The sequence below is a fragment of the Chrysochloris asiatica genome, unplaced genomic scaffold (genome assembly GCF_000296735.1).
Source record: "Chrysochloris asiatica unplaced genomic scaffold, ChrAsi1.0 scaffold00088, whole genome shotgun sequence".
Classification (NCBI taxonomy): domain Eukaryota; kingdom Metazoa; phylum Chordata; class Mammalia; order Afrosoricida; family Chrysochloridae; genus Chrysochloris; species Chrysochloris asiatica.
The window spans coordinates 4,483,166-4,496,280 of NW_006408606.1; the positions used below are offsets into that span (position 1 = coordinate 4,483,166).

Genomic DNA, 13,115 nt, shown 5'->3' on the forward strand with positions numbered 1-13,115 from the left:
GCTATCAAGGTTGTAAATCTTTCTGGGAGCAGAAAGCCTCAATATTTTTTTCCAGAGTGGCTGGTGTATTTGAACTGCTGATCTTGGAGTTAGCAGTCCAGTGCTTATGCTACAGTGCCATCAGGGTTGTGTTTTGGGAAAGACCTCCAAAATTCAGGGTACACAAATTTACGTTCTTAGTTGAATTCTTAAGATGGAGAAAGCTGAATGTTTGATAGCCTGGGAATAAACAATAATGTGGTACAAGCACGTTTGTATATAGTTATTCTTTTTTCTAGAGTAAGTATACTAAGATGGGATGTTGTTGTTAAGTGTCCAAATGTCAGTTCTAACTTAGTGGCTTTGTGGTTAGCAGGCCAGTGTTTAGCCTGTAGCACCTTAACAAGATACTTATTTTGCAGTTGTTGTTAAGTGCCTTAGAGTTGTTTGTGAGACATAGAGATCTTGTATATGGTTTCCCAGGATGGGCTGGTGAGTTTGAACCATTAACCTTGAGGTTCAAACCGACCTTGTTTTGCAGTCTAGTGTTTATCCTACAGCGCCACACCAGGATACTTAATATTTGGGGAAATAAAAACATTTAAATTAATGGGGAATGGCAATGGGCAGACAGTTGTTGGTTTTAGAATAGACAATAAAAATAATAAAGAGAACATATTTCCTACTCCACCAGTTGACAGTACTTTTTCCCAGCAAAAATTTACAATCTAAATAAAACAGGTCCACGTGTGCAAACAACTGGGCTGTCTGGTTCAAAAGTAACTGCCTTGTGGGCAGATCCTCTTGGGAGTTTCATCTGGCTCTGTATTCTGACCTCGACCATGGACTTTCCCCCAATAGTGGTCCTTAAGGGTCATGGAACCCACAAGAAGGTCAGCTTTCACTCTCTAGTGGAGACCCCCGTCCCTTCAGGAGGCGGCTGAGAGTCGCCCTATATCTCTACTATTTCAATTTTTATAACCATCTTTCCCATCAAAAGGAAGGAAAAGCTTCCTGGGAATATAATAGACTGAAAGGATACTCAGACTGCTGTGGAGAAAGACCAAAGCAAGTGGTTCAAATGCCCCAGATCCAAATTCCCTTCATTGGAGCAGATACGGCCCCAATAGCCAGCCAGTCCCTCCAGTCGGAAGACAAAGAAAGGCTCTAGGCCGAGTGGTGACGGGGTGGGTGGGGGCAGCGACTCGCGTGAGCTCGGGGACGTGAGAACGCAGCCCCCGCCCCGTTCTCCGCCCGCCCCTGGAAAGGCGGGGTTCCAAAGCCGCCCCGCAAAAGGTCTCCCCGCTGTGCCGGCAGCGGGTCCCAAGTGGCCGCACACGCCCGAACACCAGCGGCGACCGGCCAGCGCGGTGGAGGAAGGGAGAAAAAGAAGGCGGAGCCGGCGGGCAAAGAAAGGCCGAGAGGCGAAGCGGGGGCGGGGCCGTGCCCGGGCGGGCGGGGCAGAAGAGCGGGGCGGGGCGGGGCCGACCCGGTCCCGGGCTGCCTGAGACAGTCACTGCCCTGACGGCGGCGGTAGCGGCGGCGATTCGCTGTGGGGGTTGGGAGGAGTGCGACCGAGGCTGCCGGGGCAGCTGAAACTGGCAGTTGCCGGAGGCCAAGTGGAGGATCTGGAGCTGGGAGCGTGCTCTAGGTTGGGCGGAGGAGGCGACTGCTGATGGAGTGCAGGGAACCGCGGCTTCTCAGCAAAGCAAGTGCCTGAGGCTGAGAGTCCGCAACGGCGGCGGTGCAGCGGCGGGTACAGCGGCGGCTGGGGCCAAGGTAACCGAGGGGCGGCGGCGGTGGTGGAAGCGAGGCCCCTCCCTCAGGTCGGAAGCTCGGGGAGTGAAGCTGGGGCTTCGACCTGACCCACCTTCTCCAGTCTTTAGCCCCAGACCCGACCTCTTTCCTGGCTCCGCCAAAGGCCAGGCGGGGGCGGGACCAAGGTGCGGGATGGGGGCACTGAGCTGGACATCGACCGAGGGGCTACCCCTCGTCCGGGACTGGCAAAGACCTCAGACACCCCCTCCCCCTTCAAAAGACACACCCCAGTCTCTGGGCTGGGCGGGGTGCGGAGGCGCTCCCAGCTTTCTGGAAGGGAAGACCTCAGTATACTAGCTGCACCTCCACCAGTGGCCTCGGCGAGGTGGCCCCCCTGTGGCTCTTTGGGGCGGCTCAAACCCTAGGTAGTTCCTGTCTCTGGGAATCCCTGAGTTCCTTTTGTCTCTATCAGCTGAAACTAGAGGCCGGAACTGTAGGCGAACGTCCACCAGCATTGAAGCACTCCACTGCTTATCTCTCTTCTACCTCGGGAGGCATTAGTCCCGGCAGCCCTTTCTCTAGCCACAGTTGTTGTTGTTAAGTACCGTGGAGTCGGCTCCGACTCATATTGACCCTGCACAGGGTTTCCGAGGCTGTAAATCTTTACGGGAGCAGAACGCCTCATCTTTATCCCGTGGAACCGCTGTTAGTTTCCGAACTGCTGACCTTGACTTTGCTAGCCACAGTTGTAGATTCCATTCCCGGCACTCACTTCCAAGCCTTCATCTTTGATGTAGAGTATGAAGAATTCACGGTGTACTTGGTGTTTGGGTTTATCATTCATGTAAGAATGCCCCTTTCTGCCCCTGTTTTTAAAAACTAATTACCACCCACTGTGGTAATCTTCAAGATATTCTAAACAGTCAACAAAGAAATGTGGTTATTGTAGTTAGAGTATTTGCAGTGGTTGAATGGCAAGTGAATAGATATTCCGTAACTAACCTATCTAATGGCTAGAGGTAAGGTTGTTACTGCACAGGCTCTTCTCCCCCCCCCCCCCAAAAAAAAAAAAAAAAACTACAGTGAGGACAACTTGATTGAAATGTGGGAAGCGTAACTATAGAGAAAGAAAAATAGGGGAAGAAAATTATAATTTGGTGGAGATAATTGTCCAACTTTTTGAAAGTGCCAAAGATGAAGTATATGGATTTTGGAGATTACTTCAACTGGTACAGTGTATTCTTTCATAAATGTTATTTTGAAAAATTTATGGCATTTTACACTAAGATGCTTCTGTTTGTTTCATTTTAGTTACTTGTGGAAATTGTTCATTATCTGGACATCTTAAAACCAAGACACCTGTGAATAGGTTCATTAAAAGTCCACTATCTTGAAAAATACATTTAATTAATGCTTTGAATTAAAAAGGTGTTAACAGTAGTCTGTCATTTCTGCCACATAAGAGGCCATAATCTGAAACAGTCCCTGGCAGTTTCCCAGATGTTTGAAACTGTCAGGGTATAGTATTTTGAGAGATGATTCTTTAGCAAGCAATTGAACTGCAGAGCTAACTATGTGCAGTATAAATGTAATCTCTTTGATGACATTTCTATAATGGATACCTTTTCTAAATCTAATTTTCAGATGCAGAATTAACTCTTGGATTCTGGAGAGGCATTTTGTACAGATTGAAAGATAGAGCTTTCTCTTCAGTTTTCCAGATGTATTCTCTCATCTGTATACTTGAAACATCCACAATCACATAAACTACAGATGTAGTCATGGAGTTATGTGATCCATCAAGACATAGAAAAAGTGTTCCTGAGCTTTGGAACCAGGCTCCCCCCCACCCCCATCAGTTAAGCAATTAAACTAAAAAATCTCTGCTAATCAAGATTAAGGAGCCAAATAAAGCCATGCACATTCTATTGGCAAATGGACTCTGTGGCTGTTGAATTTTACTGTGTTTGGTTACTTTGGTCATTCAAAGTCAACAATATGCAAGTTGTGCCCTAATGGATGTAAAGACCGGTGTTGATGTATCCACATGCTAGCAAATGTTGAAGATAAGAAACCTATTATGACTAATCCTTGGGAAGAGAAAGTCTGCAAAATGGCTCAAACCAGTTTACTGCAGGGGAAGCAGTTTTACTGTAGGGAGTGGGTTTTCCACAAGCTTCAGCATTGCCTTCAGGAGAAAACTAACTGCTGCAATAGTGCTGTCAACACACCATCCCTTGTAATGAATTCTGGAAATAATGCTAGTGTTGTCTCTGGAAAAGGAGCTGCTTGGGGTGTGTTGTTGGTAGGAGGGCCTGGCAGTGGCAAGACAGCCCTATGTACTGAGCTCTTGTGGCCAAGTTCACCTACAAGCTTACAGAGAGGTTTACACCGCCAAGCTTTGGCCTTTCATTTCTGCAAAGCTCAGGACTCTGATACTTTGTGTGTTGGAGGGTTTATTAGAGGTCTAGTTGCCCAGATCTCCCGCAGTGGACTACTCCAAGGATATGAAGACAAGCTAAGGGATCCAGCAGTCCAAAGTCTTCTACAACCTGGAGAATGTGAGAGGAACCCCGCAGAAGCGTTTAAAAGGTAACAAGAATGTCCTGGTTTTCATCTTCATATGAGAAAGTTAAATGGTTTTCTTTTTTTTTTTTCTTAATTTTTGACGTGCCTTTACTAGTGCTGTATATTAGAAATAATCAATGGTTATGAATATACCTGTTTCATAAAAGTGCTTTGAATATTGAAGAAAAAAACCTTAAACTTTGTATTAAACAGTATTATATTGATTGTTAAGTATGCATTTTAATTTTACTTGCCTATTAGCAGAAAATGAATGAACTTTTTAAAAAGTCAAATTTATGAAAATTATTTATTTGCATTTCTTACATCACCTGTAATTGGTAAGAGAAATGTTTATGGGTAGAGAAGAATGCCTAATTTTGTGGAAGCTAGACTACCATTTTCAGGGAATGTGAATTTATGGAACTGAATTTAGAAGAATTCAGCAGAGAGTCTATAGTATTTCTGTTTTTATAATATTAACATTTCATTATTTTAGAAGGGATTATTGATCATTGAAAATTTGAAGAAACACTGCTAATGCCTTTTGGGAGTTTTTCTGATCAAGTAAATGAAAAGTTGAGTAATATTTTAAAGTATGTGACATTTATGAAATAGTGACAATTTGGGATCATTTAAATAACTTTAGTGAGTGGTGTAAAGAACATTTTTTCTTGCCAAACCTCAATTAAGTATTTTTTGAGGGTAAATGGATTGGACTTAGAAGTGAGCAAGTTGCATTTTAAAGTGGTTCTAGATTTTAAATGTGTTCAAGAAAATATTCCTTGAAAATCATCCTTTGCTTGTCACTTCTCTCTATATTAAAAGGAGCAGGCAAATTGTTAAACTTTTATGTAATATTGTCTCACAACTGCTTTATTACTCATTTTGTCGTGTACTAGTTCTCCCCTCCACAATAGTTCTTAGCAGGCAAAAGTGAGTGAGTGAGAGAGAGAGAGAGAGATTGGGGGGAGGGAGATTTGAACAGGATTTGAATTGCTGTGAAAAGAGTGGTGTTTGTTCATCTGATGCCCTCAGATAATGATAGTATAAAATTGTATATATTTTTGAATGGTATTGAAAATATTTAATAATAATAATGATAAAAAACACTATGTGCCAGTCATTCTTCTAAGTACTTTACAAATGTACAATCATTAGATCTTTATAATATTACTGTGACATAGGTATAGTTATTATCCCCATTTTTCAGATGAAGACACTGAGACTCAGCCTCAGTATCTTGTTTAAGTATACAGGCTAATAAACGTGGCAGATCTGAGATTTGAAATGCATTCTTTGCCAAACTTGAAGAAAAGAGGAGTAGTTTAATAGTTTGTATATGGTGAAGTTGGAGGACAGGGGGTGTGTCATTGCCTGGTTTGAGTGCAGTTTTCAGATTACTTCAGACTAAGTGATAGAGAGGTATTCCAGAAATGTTGTTCCGACTTAAAACAACCCTGTATAGGCTTTCCAAGGAGTGGCTGGTGGGTTTGAACCGCTGACCTTGCAGTGTGTAGTCCAGTATGTATCCTACAGCTACACACCAGTCTCGAATGAGTTATAGTTAGTGGTATAGATTCAAGTATGGGGGTTTATTAAAGTCTGATGAGAAGGTGTCTTTGGGAGGTGTGATACTGTTAAAATTTTAAATGTATAATTGCAGTTCAATAAAACTGAGTGCAAATCTGTTGTACTTTGCTGTTAGCCATCAAAATCAGGGTTGAAACTGTTATTTCTTTCTTAAATGAATTAGGAAGTATGTTAAACGATGCCATGGTAGGAATTTGAGATGGTAGTTTTGATTGGACAGTGTTCAATATAGAATCAATTTTGGACAATGTTCAATATAGAAGAAATAATTTAATAGTAAAGGAGCTCTGGTAGGGTAGTGGTTACGAATCGGGCTGCGAGCCGCAAGGTCAGCAGTTCGAACTACCAGCTGTTCCGCAGGAGAAAGATGGGGCTTTCTGCTCCCGTAAAGATTTACAACCTCGGAATCCCTGTACATGGTTCCAATTCCCTATGAGTTGGAACCGACTCCACGGCACATAACAATAGTAGGTTACAGGAATCTTGGTGTGGTGCTGTAGGGTGAGCACTGGACTGGACTGCTATCTATGTGGTTGGTGGTTCAAACCAACCAACCACTCTTTGGAAACCCTATACAGGGTCGCTGTGAGTCAGAACCAACTGAGAACACTTAACAACAAACCACAATGGGATACAATAATAATCTTTAATGTAATACGTTGTAAGAGACAAAGTTTCTGTGTATAAACAACTCCTTGGTTCTTGACTTACTACTTTTACTCAAGACATTATTACTGATTAGAGAGCTGAATTCTCATTTCTTTGTTAGAAGCCATTACATAAACTATTTGGATATATTGACTCATTAAAAAATCAGTTTCTAGAACTTTGTGAAATTATAACTGTGTACTTTATTTCATTGGAATTCAGTTGTAAGTTGCTAATACCTTTAAATAATTTAAATCAGATGTCATAATTATTCCTAAAATATTCTAATTCTGAACATTTCTTTCTCTACAATATCATAGCTTTTCCTGGAAAACATCTTCTTACTCAACTATTCCTCTTAGTGTTTTTTTTGTTTTGTTTTGTTTTTTAATGTGCTTTATAGTTATTAACTAATAGAAGGACAATAAAAAATGATTAGAGCAATATGAAAAAAACCACACGAGCACTTGTTTTCTTATTGACAGAGGAGCTAATCATTTGAATTCCAATCAATACTTTGTTAGAAATAGCTTAATCTTTGTTCTTGGGCCATTTTGATGCTTTTAGTTGATTTCCCGGAGTCCATGGGGCTGTCTGGACTCCTGGTGTGATGCTATAGGATCAGCACTGGATTGTGAGCCACAAGGTTGGCAGTTCAAACCTGCACCTTGGAAACCCAATAGAGGATCTCTATGAGTCAGAAATGACTTGACGACCCTTAACAACAACAGCAGCAATGGGGCTGCATATGGTTAATGAACTGCACTGCTAACTCAAAGGTTGGTGGTTCAAGAGAAACCTTGGAAGAAAGGTTTGGTCATCTAATTCTGAAAACCCTATGGAGCACAAGTCTACTCTGACACACAGTCGGTCAGTCACCATGAATTGATGTCTACTCATTGGCAAACTTGGTTTTTACATAATCTCCTACTGGATCTTTTGAAAACATAGATCATTTTCTTTATCATTAAGGTAATTAATCATTAAATCAACTATAGTAACTGTGTGGCATTGTAGAATAAACACTGGACTGCTAAATACAAGGTCGGTGGTTGAAACCTATCAGCCACTCCTCAGAAATCTTATACTGGGTCACTGTTAGTTGGAATGGACTCAATGGCACTTAAGAGTAACAACAACTTTGGTATTTGTTTCTGATAATTCATAGGGATACCAACTCAACAGCACCTAACAACAACATATCTTCTAAGACTGGAGCTATAATTCAACCATGTTAATTACAAACCTGAGACTCTAGTTCATACTTAAAAAAGAACAAAAAATATTTTTTCACAGTCTGTGGCATTAGTTTTGGACAAGTAGTTTTAGTGTATTACTTATTATATTATTGGTGATTGACACATTAAATCAGTCCTTTAGACAATTGTAATAGAAATATATTGCAAGTTTGGTGGTTCAGACTCACCAGCCACTCCTTGGAAACCCTTTACAGGATTGCTGAATTGGAACTGACGGCACTTAACAACAACAACATATTTTATTTAGGTAGGAATTAGATAGAATTCAACAGGGAGACAATGGGGCAAGTTGCTATCAGGAAGTTACAATATAGTGAAAGAGACAGATGGAAGTAGCTAATTATACCATGGCAGGAGACCAAAGAAGTATATATACAAAGAGAACTAAAATATTTTTTTCACCTTTGACAAAAACAAAATCCAAAGCCAGATTTGTATTGTTACTTACATAATATTTAAAATGTGATAATATTAATGGTTTCTATATTCATGTGTCAAATGATTTAATAGTAAGAGAAAATTGCTAAGTAAAATCTTAGCTATAAATAAAGCTGGTGAAGTTGTTTTACTTCTCTTGTTTTTCAATAATATGATAGAATGAATATGTAGTATTGAAAAGTCACTGTCTTACTTGCGATCGTATGACTAAGTTGTAACTTATAAATGACCAGTTTATCAAAATTGCTTTTTCTTAATGGTAACTAAAAAAGAGTGAAAGGAACTTCGTATTAATCTAGTTAAATAGTACCATGTTCTTTTCCTTCTGATCAAAAGGAGCCTTGGTGGCATTGTAGGAAAAGTGCTGGTTAGTTCAAACCCACCAGTTGCTCTGTAGCAGAAGTATGACCCTTTCTGCTCCTGTAAAGACATACAGCCTCAGAAACCCTCCATAGGGTTGCTATGAGTTGGAATTGACTTGGTGGCAGTTTTTCTTCTGACCTAGTATTGTTGTTGTTAAGTGCCATCAAGTTACTTCCAACTCATAGCAACCCTGTGTAGGGTTTACAAAGAGTGGCTGGTAAGTTTGAACTGCTGAACTTGTAATTCAAACCGACCTTGAGGTCCAGTGCATTATCTTGTGGTGCCACACCAGGAGTGTTACATATTTTATTGAGTCTTAGGTATAGTTGTTGTTAGAACATTATTCCTGGCATCTACTCATTAATTCATATGTTGTTATTAAGCACCTTTGAGTCAGTTCCAACTCATAGTGACTCTGGATAGGGTTTCCTAGGAGCGGCTGTGAATTTGAACTGCTGACCTTGAGGTTTAACCCAACCTTGTGGTATAGTGCTTTTTCCACAGTGCCACACAGAACTTCAGTATGTGTTTATTGAGAGCTTTCTATGTGTTAGATAAAGTTCAGATGCAGATAAATCCATGAATAGAACAGATAAAGATCCCTGCCTTCATAGAACTTTAATTTTAGCACTAATACTTATTTTATTTCTCTAAACAAAAATAATACTTGGCCAAATACTTATTACAGTGTTTTTGCAACACATAGGCATTTTAATATAATTACATGACCTGCTAAAGGGAATGATGAATAATGAAGAATGACATTAATTTCTTTCTTTTGTTGAATAATTAAAGTGCAAAGCTGTTGCTAGTATGACTAGAATTACCCTCCTTCCCCTTCTATTAGTGGAACTGTTACTGAAATTTATAATGAGAATGGAGTACTTACTTCTCTTATTCTTTTCAGACTTTTATTCAAAATTTGTATATGTATGGCTTTTATTCAAAATTTGTATATGTATGGCTTTTATTCAAAATTTCAGGCTTTTATTCAAAATTTGTATATGTATGGCTTTTCCAGAGATGGTGTTAGAAATTGAGTTTTCCAGCAGCTCTATAATTCTAAAACAATTGCTAGTTACTTTTGATAAGAGTATCAAAGCTGTCAGATAATGACAATGAGAGTGCAGCCTGTCCTGTGTTGTAGATGAGATCCTTTCCTAAGTGGAATTTGTAGTTGAAGGTCTAGATGTCAGAACAGGTGCATGCAGTTCTCATTTAACCTTACTTTAGTACACGTACAATCTCAGAGCCTTCTCAATGATTGAAAAGCTGCACGTGCAGTAAGTGGAGGTATTAGGGTTGAAGAATTTGTTGTGAGTAGGAAATGGTTCAATCTGTTCAAAGGAAGGCAAATTTATATAATATTAAATGACAAGTACCAGTTGTTTGTAAATCAAACGTTTGTAATCCGAAGACTTACTCAAGTATCTTTAGGTCTTGAGGCTGGTTTAGAAGCACAAGTTAAAAAGGATATTTCGTTCAAATAGAAGCTCCTCTCTGAACTTTATTATCATGGCACTATTGGTTTTTGCAGAGATTTAGATGGACAAGGAACTTAACAATACAAATCTTTGTTCTTCATAGATATCTTTCCTTGCTTTTCCTAGAAGGACCAGAATCCACAGGATCAGGTTTGAGTTTTCTCTGATGTTAATATTTCTACGTGAAGTAAAAAGATTTTATTCTGTAATTTTGATAAAAATTAAGCAAGTTCAAGTGTGCCATGTAATAAGTGAAAACAGAATAAAATTGTAATAAAGAATTAAGGATGAACGATTTAGTCTTTTAAATAGTGGGTCAGCATTGTTAGAAATGGATTGGAAACAGAGAGACTAAACTATGACATTTGCTTTTTTATTTCAAGCAAAGAAGATTATCATCCTTGAGGAGTTGAGTCTTCTTTCTAATCTTTTACATATCTTCTCCTGGATATAAGTTCTTTTCTTTTATCTCTTTAGGGTTTTAGCTTATATTTATGCATGTGTTCTGTTATTGCCTCTATTAGGCATATGGTTCTTCATGGCATTATTCATGACTGGTTAATTTTTTATACTTACCACTGACTGTGCTTTGTTAGAACTTGGCATATAGTAAGTACTGAGTACTTATCTTTTGAGTGAGTGAATAATACAACTTGCCTATCTAGAATGTATTTGAGGCTATGAGACTGAGTGAACTTGAAGGCACATGAGAGCAACAACAGTTGAAGGATGTCTGAAACTTATGAATAAGAAAGGAAATTGAAATGATATGTCTTTTAGGTCAGTTTTTAAAGCCGATCAGACTGAATAGTGATATTAACTTATTAACCTGCTGCCACGTCTTAAGCATGTGTAAATATGGCATTGATTCAGATAGTTTTTTTTTGTTTTTTTTTTTTATGTTTTATTGTGAATTATGTGATCGTTTACATGGGAGAACATTAGTTTTACATTCATCCTATCGTATATCTTTTCATTGCCATGGTTACAATCCCCTCCATTCATCATCAACCAACCAGAGGGTATACCCTACAAGCCTACCCCCTGGTCATCAGCACACAGCCCCTCTCCCTCTCTGGGTCTAAAGTACCCAGCTGCTCCATCTCTCCACATCATTTTCTCTGCCTCCATCTCTGGCGTCACTGCGTCTCTGGGTAGGGTCCCACTCTCTGCTCTTCTCCCTTGATGGTGCCAGGCACCTCCTCGCCTAGATTGCAAAGTTAATCACTCCCCTCCTTGCTACAAAATGTCTACCTTTACATTTCCAACCCTCATATTCAGTCCTGATAACAACTATTCATTGTTGTATCACAAGAGACCTATACACATTTCCTTTCATCAGCCCCGCCCAGACAGATTGGGTACTAATAAGTGAAGATTCTACCTTCTTCCGCGCCCTCTGGATCTAGGTTCCCTCTTGAAAGCTTGTAAGCCAGTCACTTCTTGTCTTGTAGCCTCCCATTTTTGGGTAGCCAATGTCCAAGTTGCCCTTCCTTGTCTACTGTGTACAGAGGGGGTGGGAATGATCCTTGCTTTAAAGATTTGTTCCCTCTTTTGAGCAACTGTATCCATAGGCATAGGTCAAGTTCATCAAATTGTATCAGATTACTCTTTTTCTCCTCTTCTTTCTTCTTCTAGTTGAGCTCTGATCATCCAGTCATTGAAGCCAGGTCAAGTGGGTACTATCTGTAAGTGTGGGTGTTCTTGTGCATATGCCCTCTCTTATCAGCTGGACGCTTTACTCTCCATTCTAGTCCTCTGTGGCTATGTCACTGGTCTGAGCCCAAGAGTCACCAGGTCTTGCCACACTGCTGGCCAACCAGGTCTCCACCCGGGGTTCACAGGAGTCTTTTGACTGTTGTAGAGCTTAGCTCTCAGCTTCATTGCTGTTTTTCCCTCACTTCCCCTTATTGTTGACGAATGTGGTCACCAGTCATAACGTGTATTCCCATTGAGTCTTAGTCTTGGAAGGGGTTTGCTCTGAGGGGACCTGACCACTTGCCTTGATGTCTCCTGGACAAGCAACTTGCTTGTTCTTGTAGTAATCAGTCGGTATGCCTATATTGATCTGTTGTTCCTTGACATACTGTCCATCTAGGTCTATACCAATAGATCTGTTTTGGAGGAAGTGCAGCCAGAGTGCTCCTTGGAGGCCAGAATGGCTAAGCTTCGTCTCTCAGACTTTGGACATATTGTCCGGAGGAAACAATCGTTGGAGAAGGATGTCATGCTGGGTAAGGTGGAGGGTCAGAGAAAAAGAGGAAGACCTCTAACGAGATGGATTGGCCAGGTGGCATCATTGATGGCGTCAAGTGTGGCAGTGGTAGTGAGGTTGGCCCAGGATTGGACATTGTTTCGTTCTGCTGTGCATGGGGTCGCTATGAGTCGGTTCCAACTCGATGGCACCTGACAACAACAACAACAACAGGTCTATACACTTTTGAAGACCTTGTTTCAATCTCTTTAACCCTTCTTTAGAGAATTCTGTGTTCTTTGACTTACAGCATTCCAGAACAGCCATTTTGACAACCTCAAGGGACTCAAAGCCTATTCTCTCCAGTGTTCTTTGACTTTGGGGAACAAAAAGATGTTTGAAGGGGCAAGATCTGGACTGTTTTGTCAATGGGGTAATGTTTCCCAATGAAATTCTCATGGGATAGGCCTTGATACCCTTGAAAAATGAGCAGGTGTGTTGTTAAAGTGGGAAAAAAATTCTCAAAAGTGTTACTTTCTTGGCCTTTTCCTCACCAATGCAGTTTTCAAGTTATTCAAAACTTGATAATAGCCATTGTAATCATCTTGCATCCTTCAAGAAAATCTATTAAGATTATCCTTTTAGAGTCTCAACATAGTCACCATAACCTCTGAGCTGGCCTCTCTGCCTTGGATTTATCTGGCCCGGTATATGTCCTTAGAACCCACTGTTTTGCTTGGATTTGTTTTAGAAGGCATCCTAACAAGACTAAGACAAGTGTGTCTTTATCTAAGTTGTTACCTAATTTTTATCTCTCAGACTCTGTTCAAGAAT

At 40.4% G+C, this 13,115-nt stretch overlaps 1 protein-coding gene across 2 annotated transcripts in view; it reads left to right on the forward strand.

Moving 5' to 3' along the window:
- The first annotated feature begins 1,490 nt into the window (after positions 1–1,490).
- ANKRD50 (ankyrin repeat domain 50) overlaps positions 1,491–13,115 on the forward strand; it is an 85,054-nt gene continuing 73,429 nt past the window's right edge. Inside the window, exons 1-2 of one of the 2 annotated variants that reach the window (XM_006866260.1) lie at positions 1,491–1,758; positions 3,049–4,329. In XM_006866260.1, the coding sequence (XP_006866322.1) occupies positions 3,785–4,329 (545 nt within the window). In that variant the 5' untranslated portion in view covers positions 1,491–1,758; positions 3,049–3,784. The remainder of the gene's footprint in view (positions 1,759–3,048; positions 4,330–13,115) is intronic. The other variant, XM_006866261.1, reaches the window with a different exon arrangement.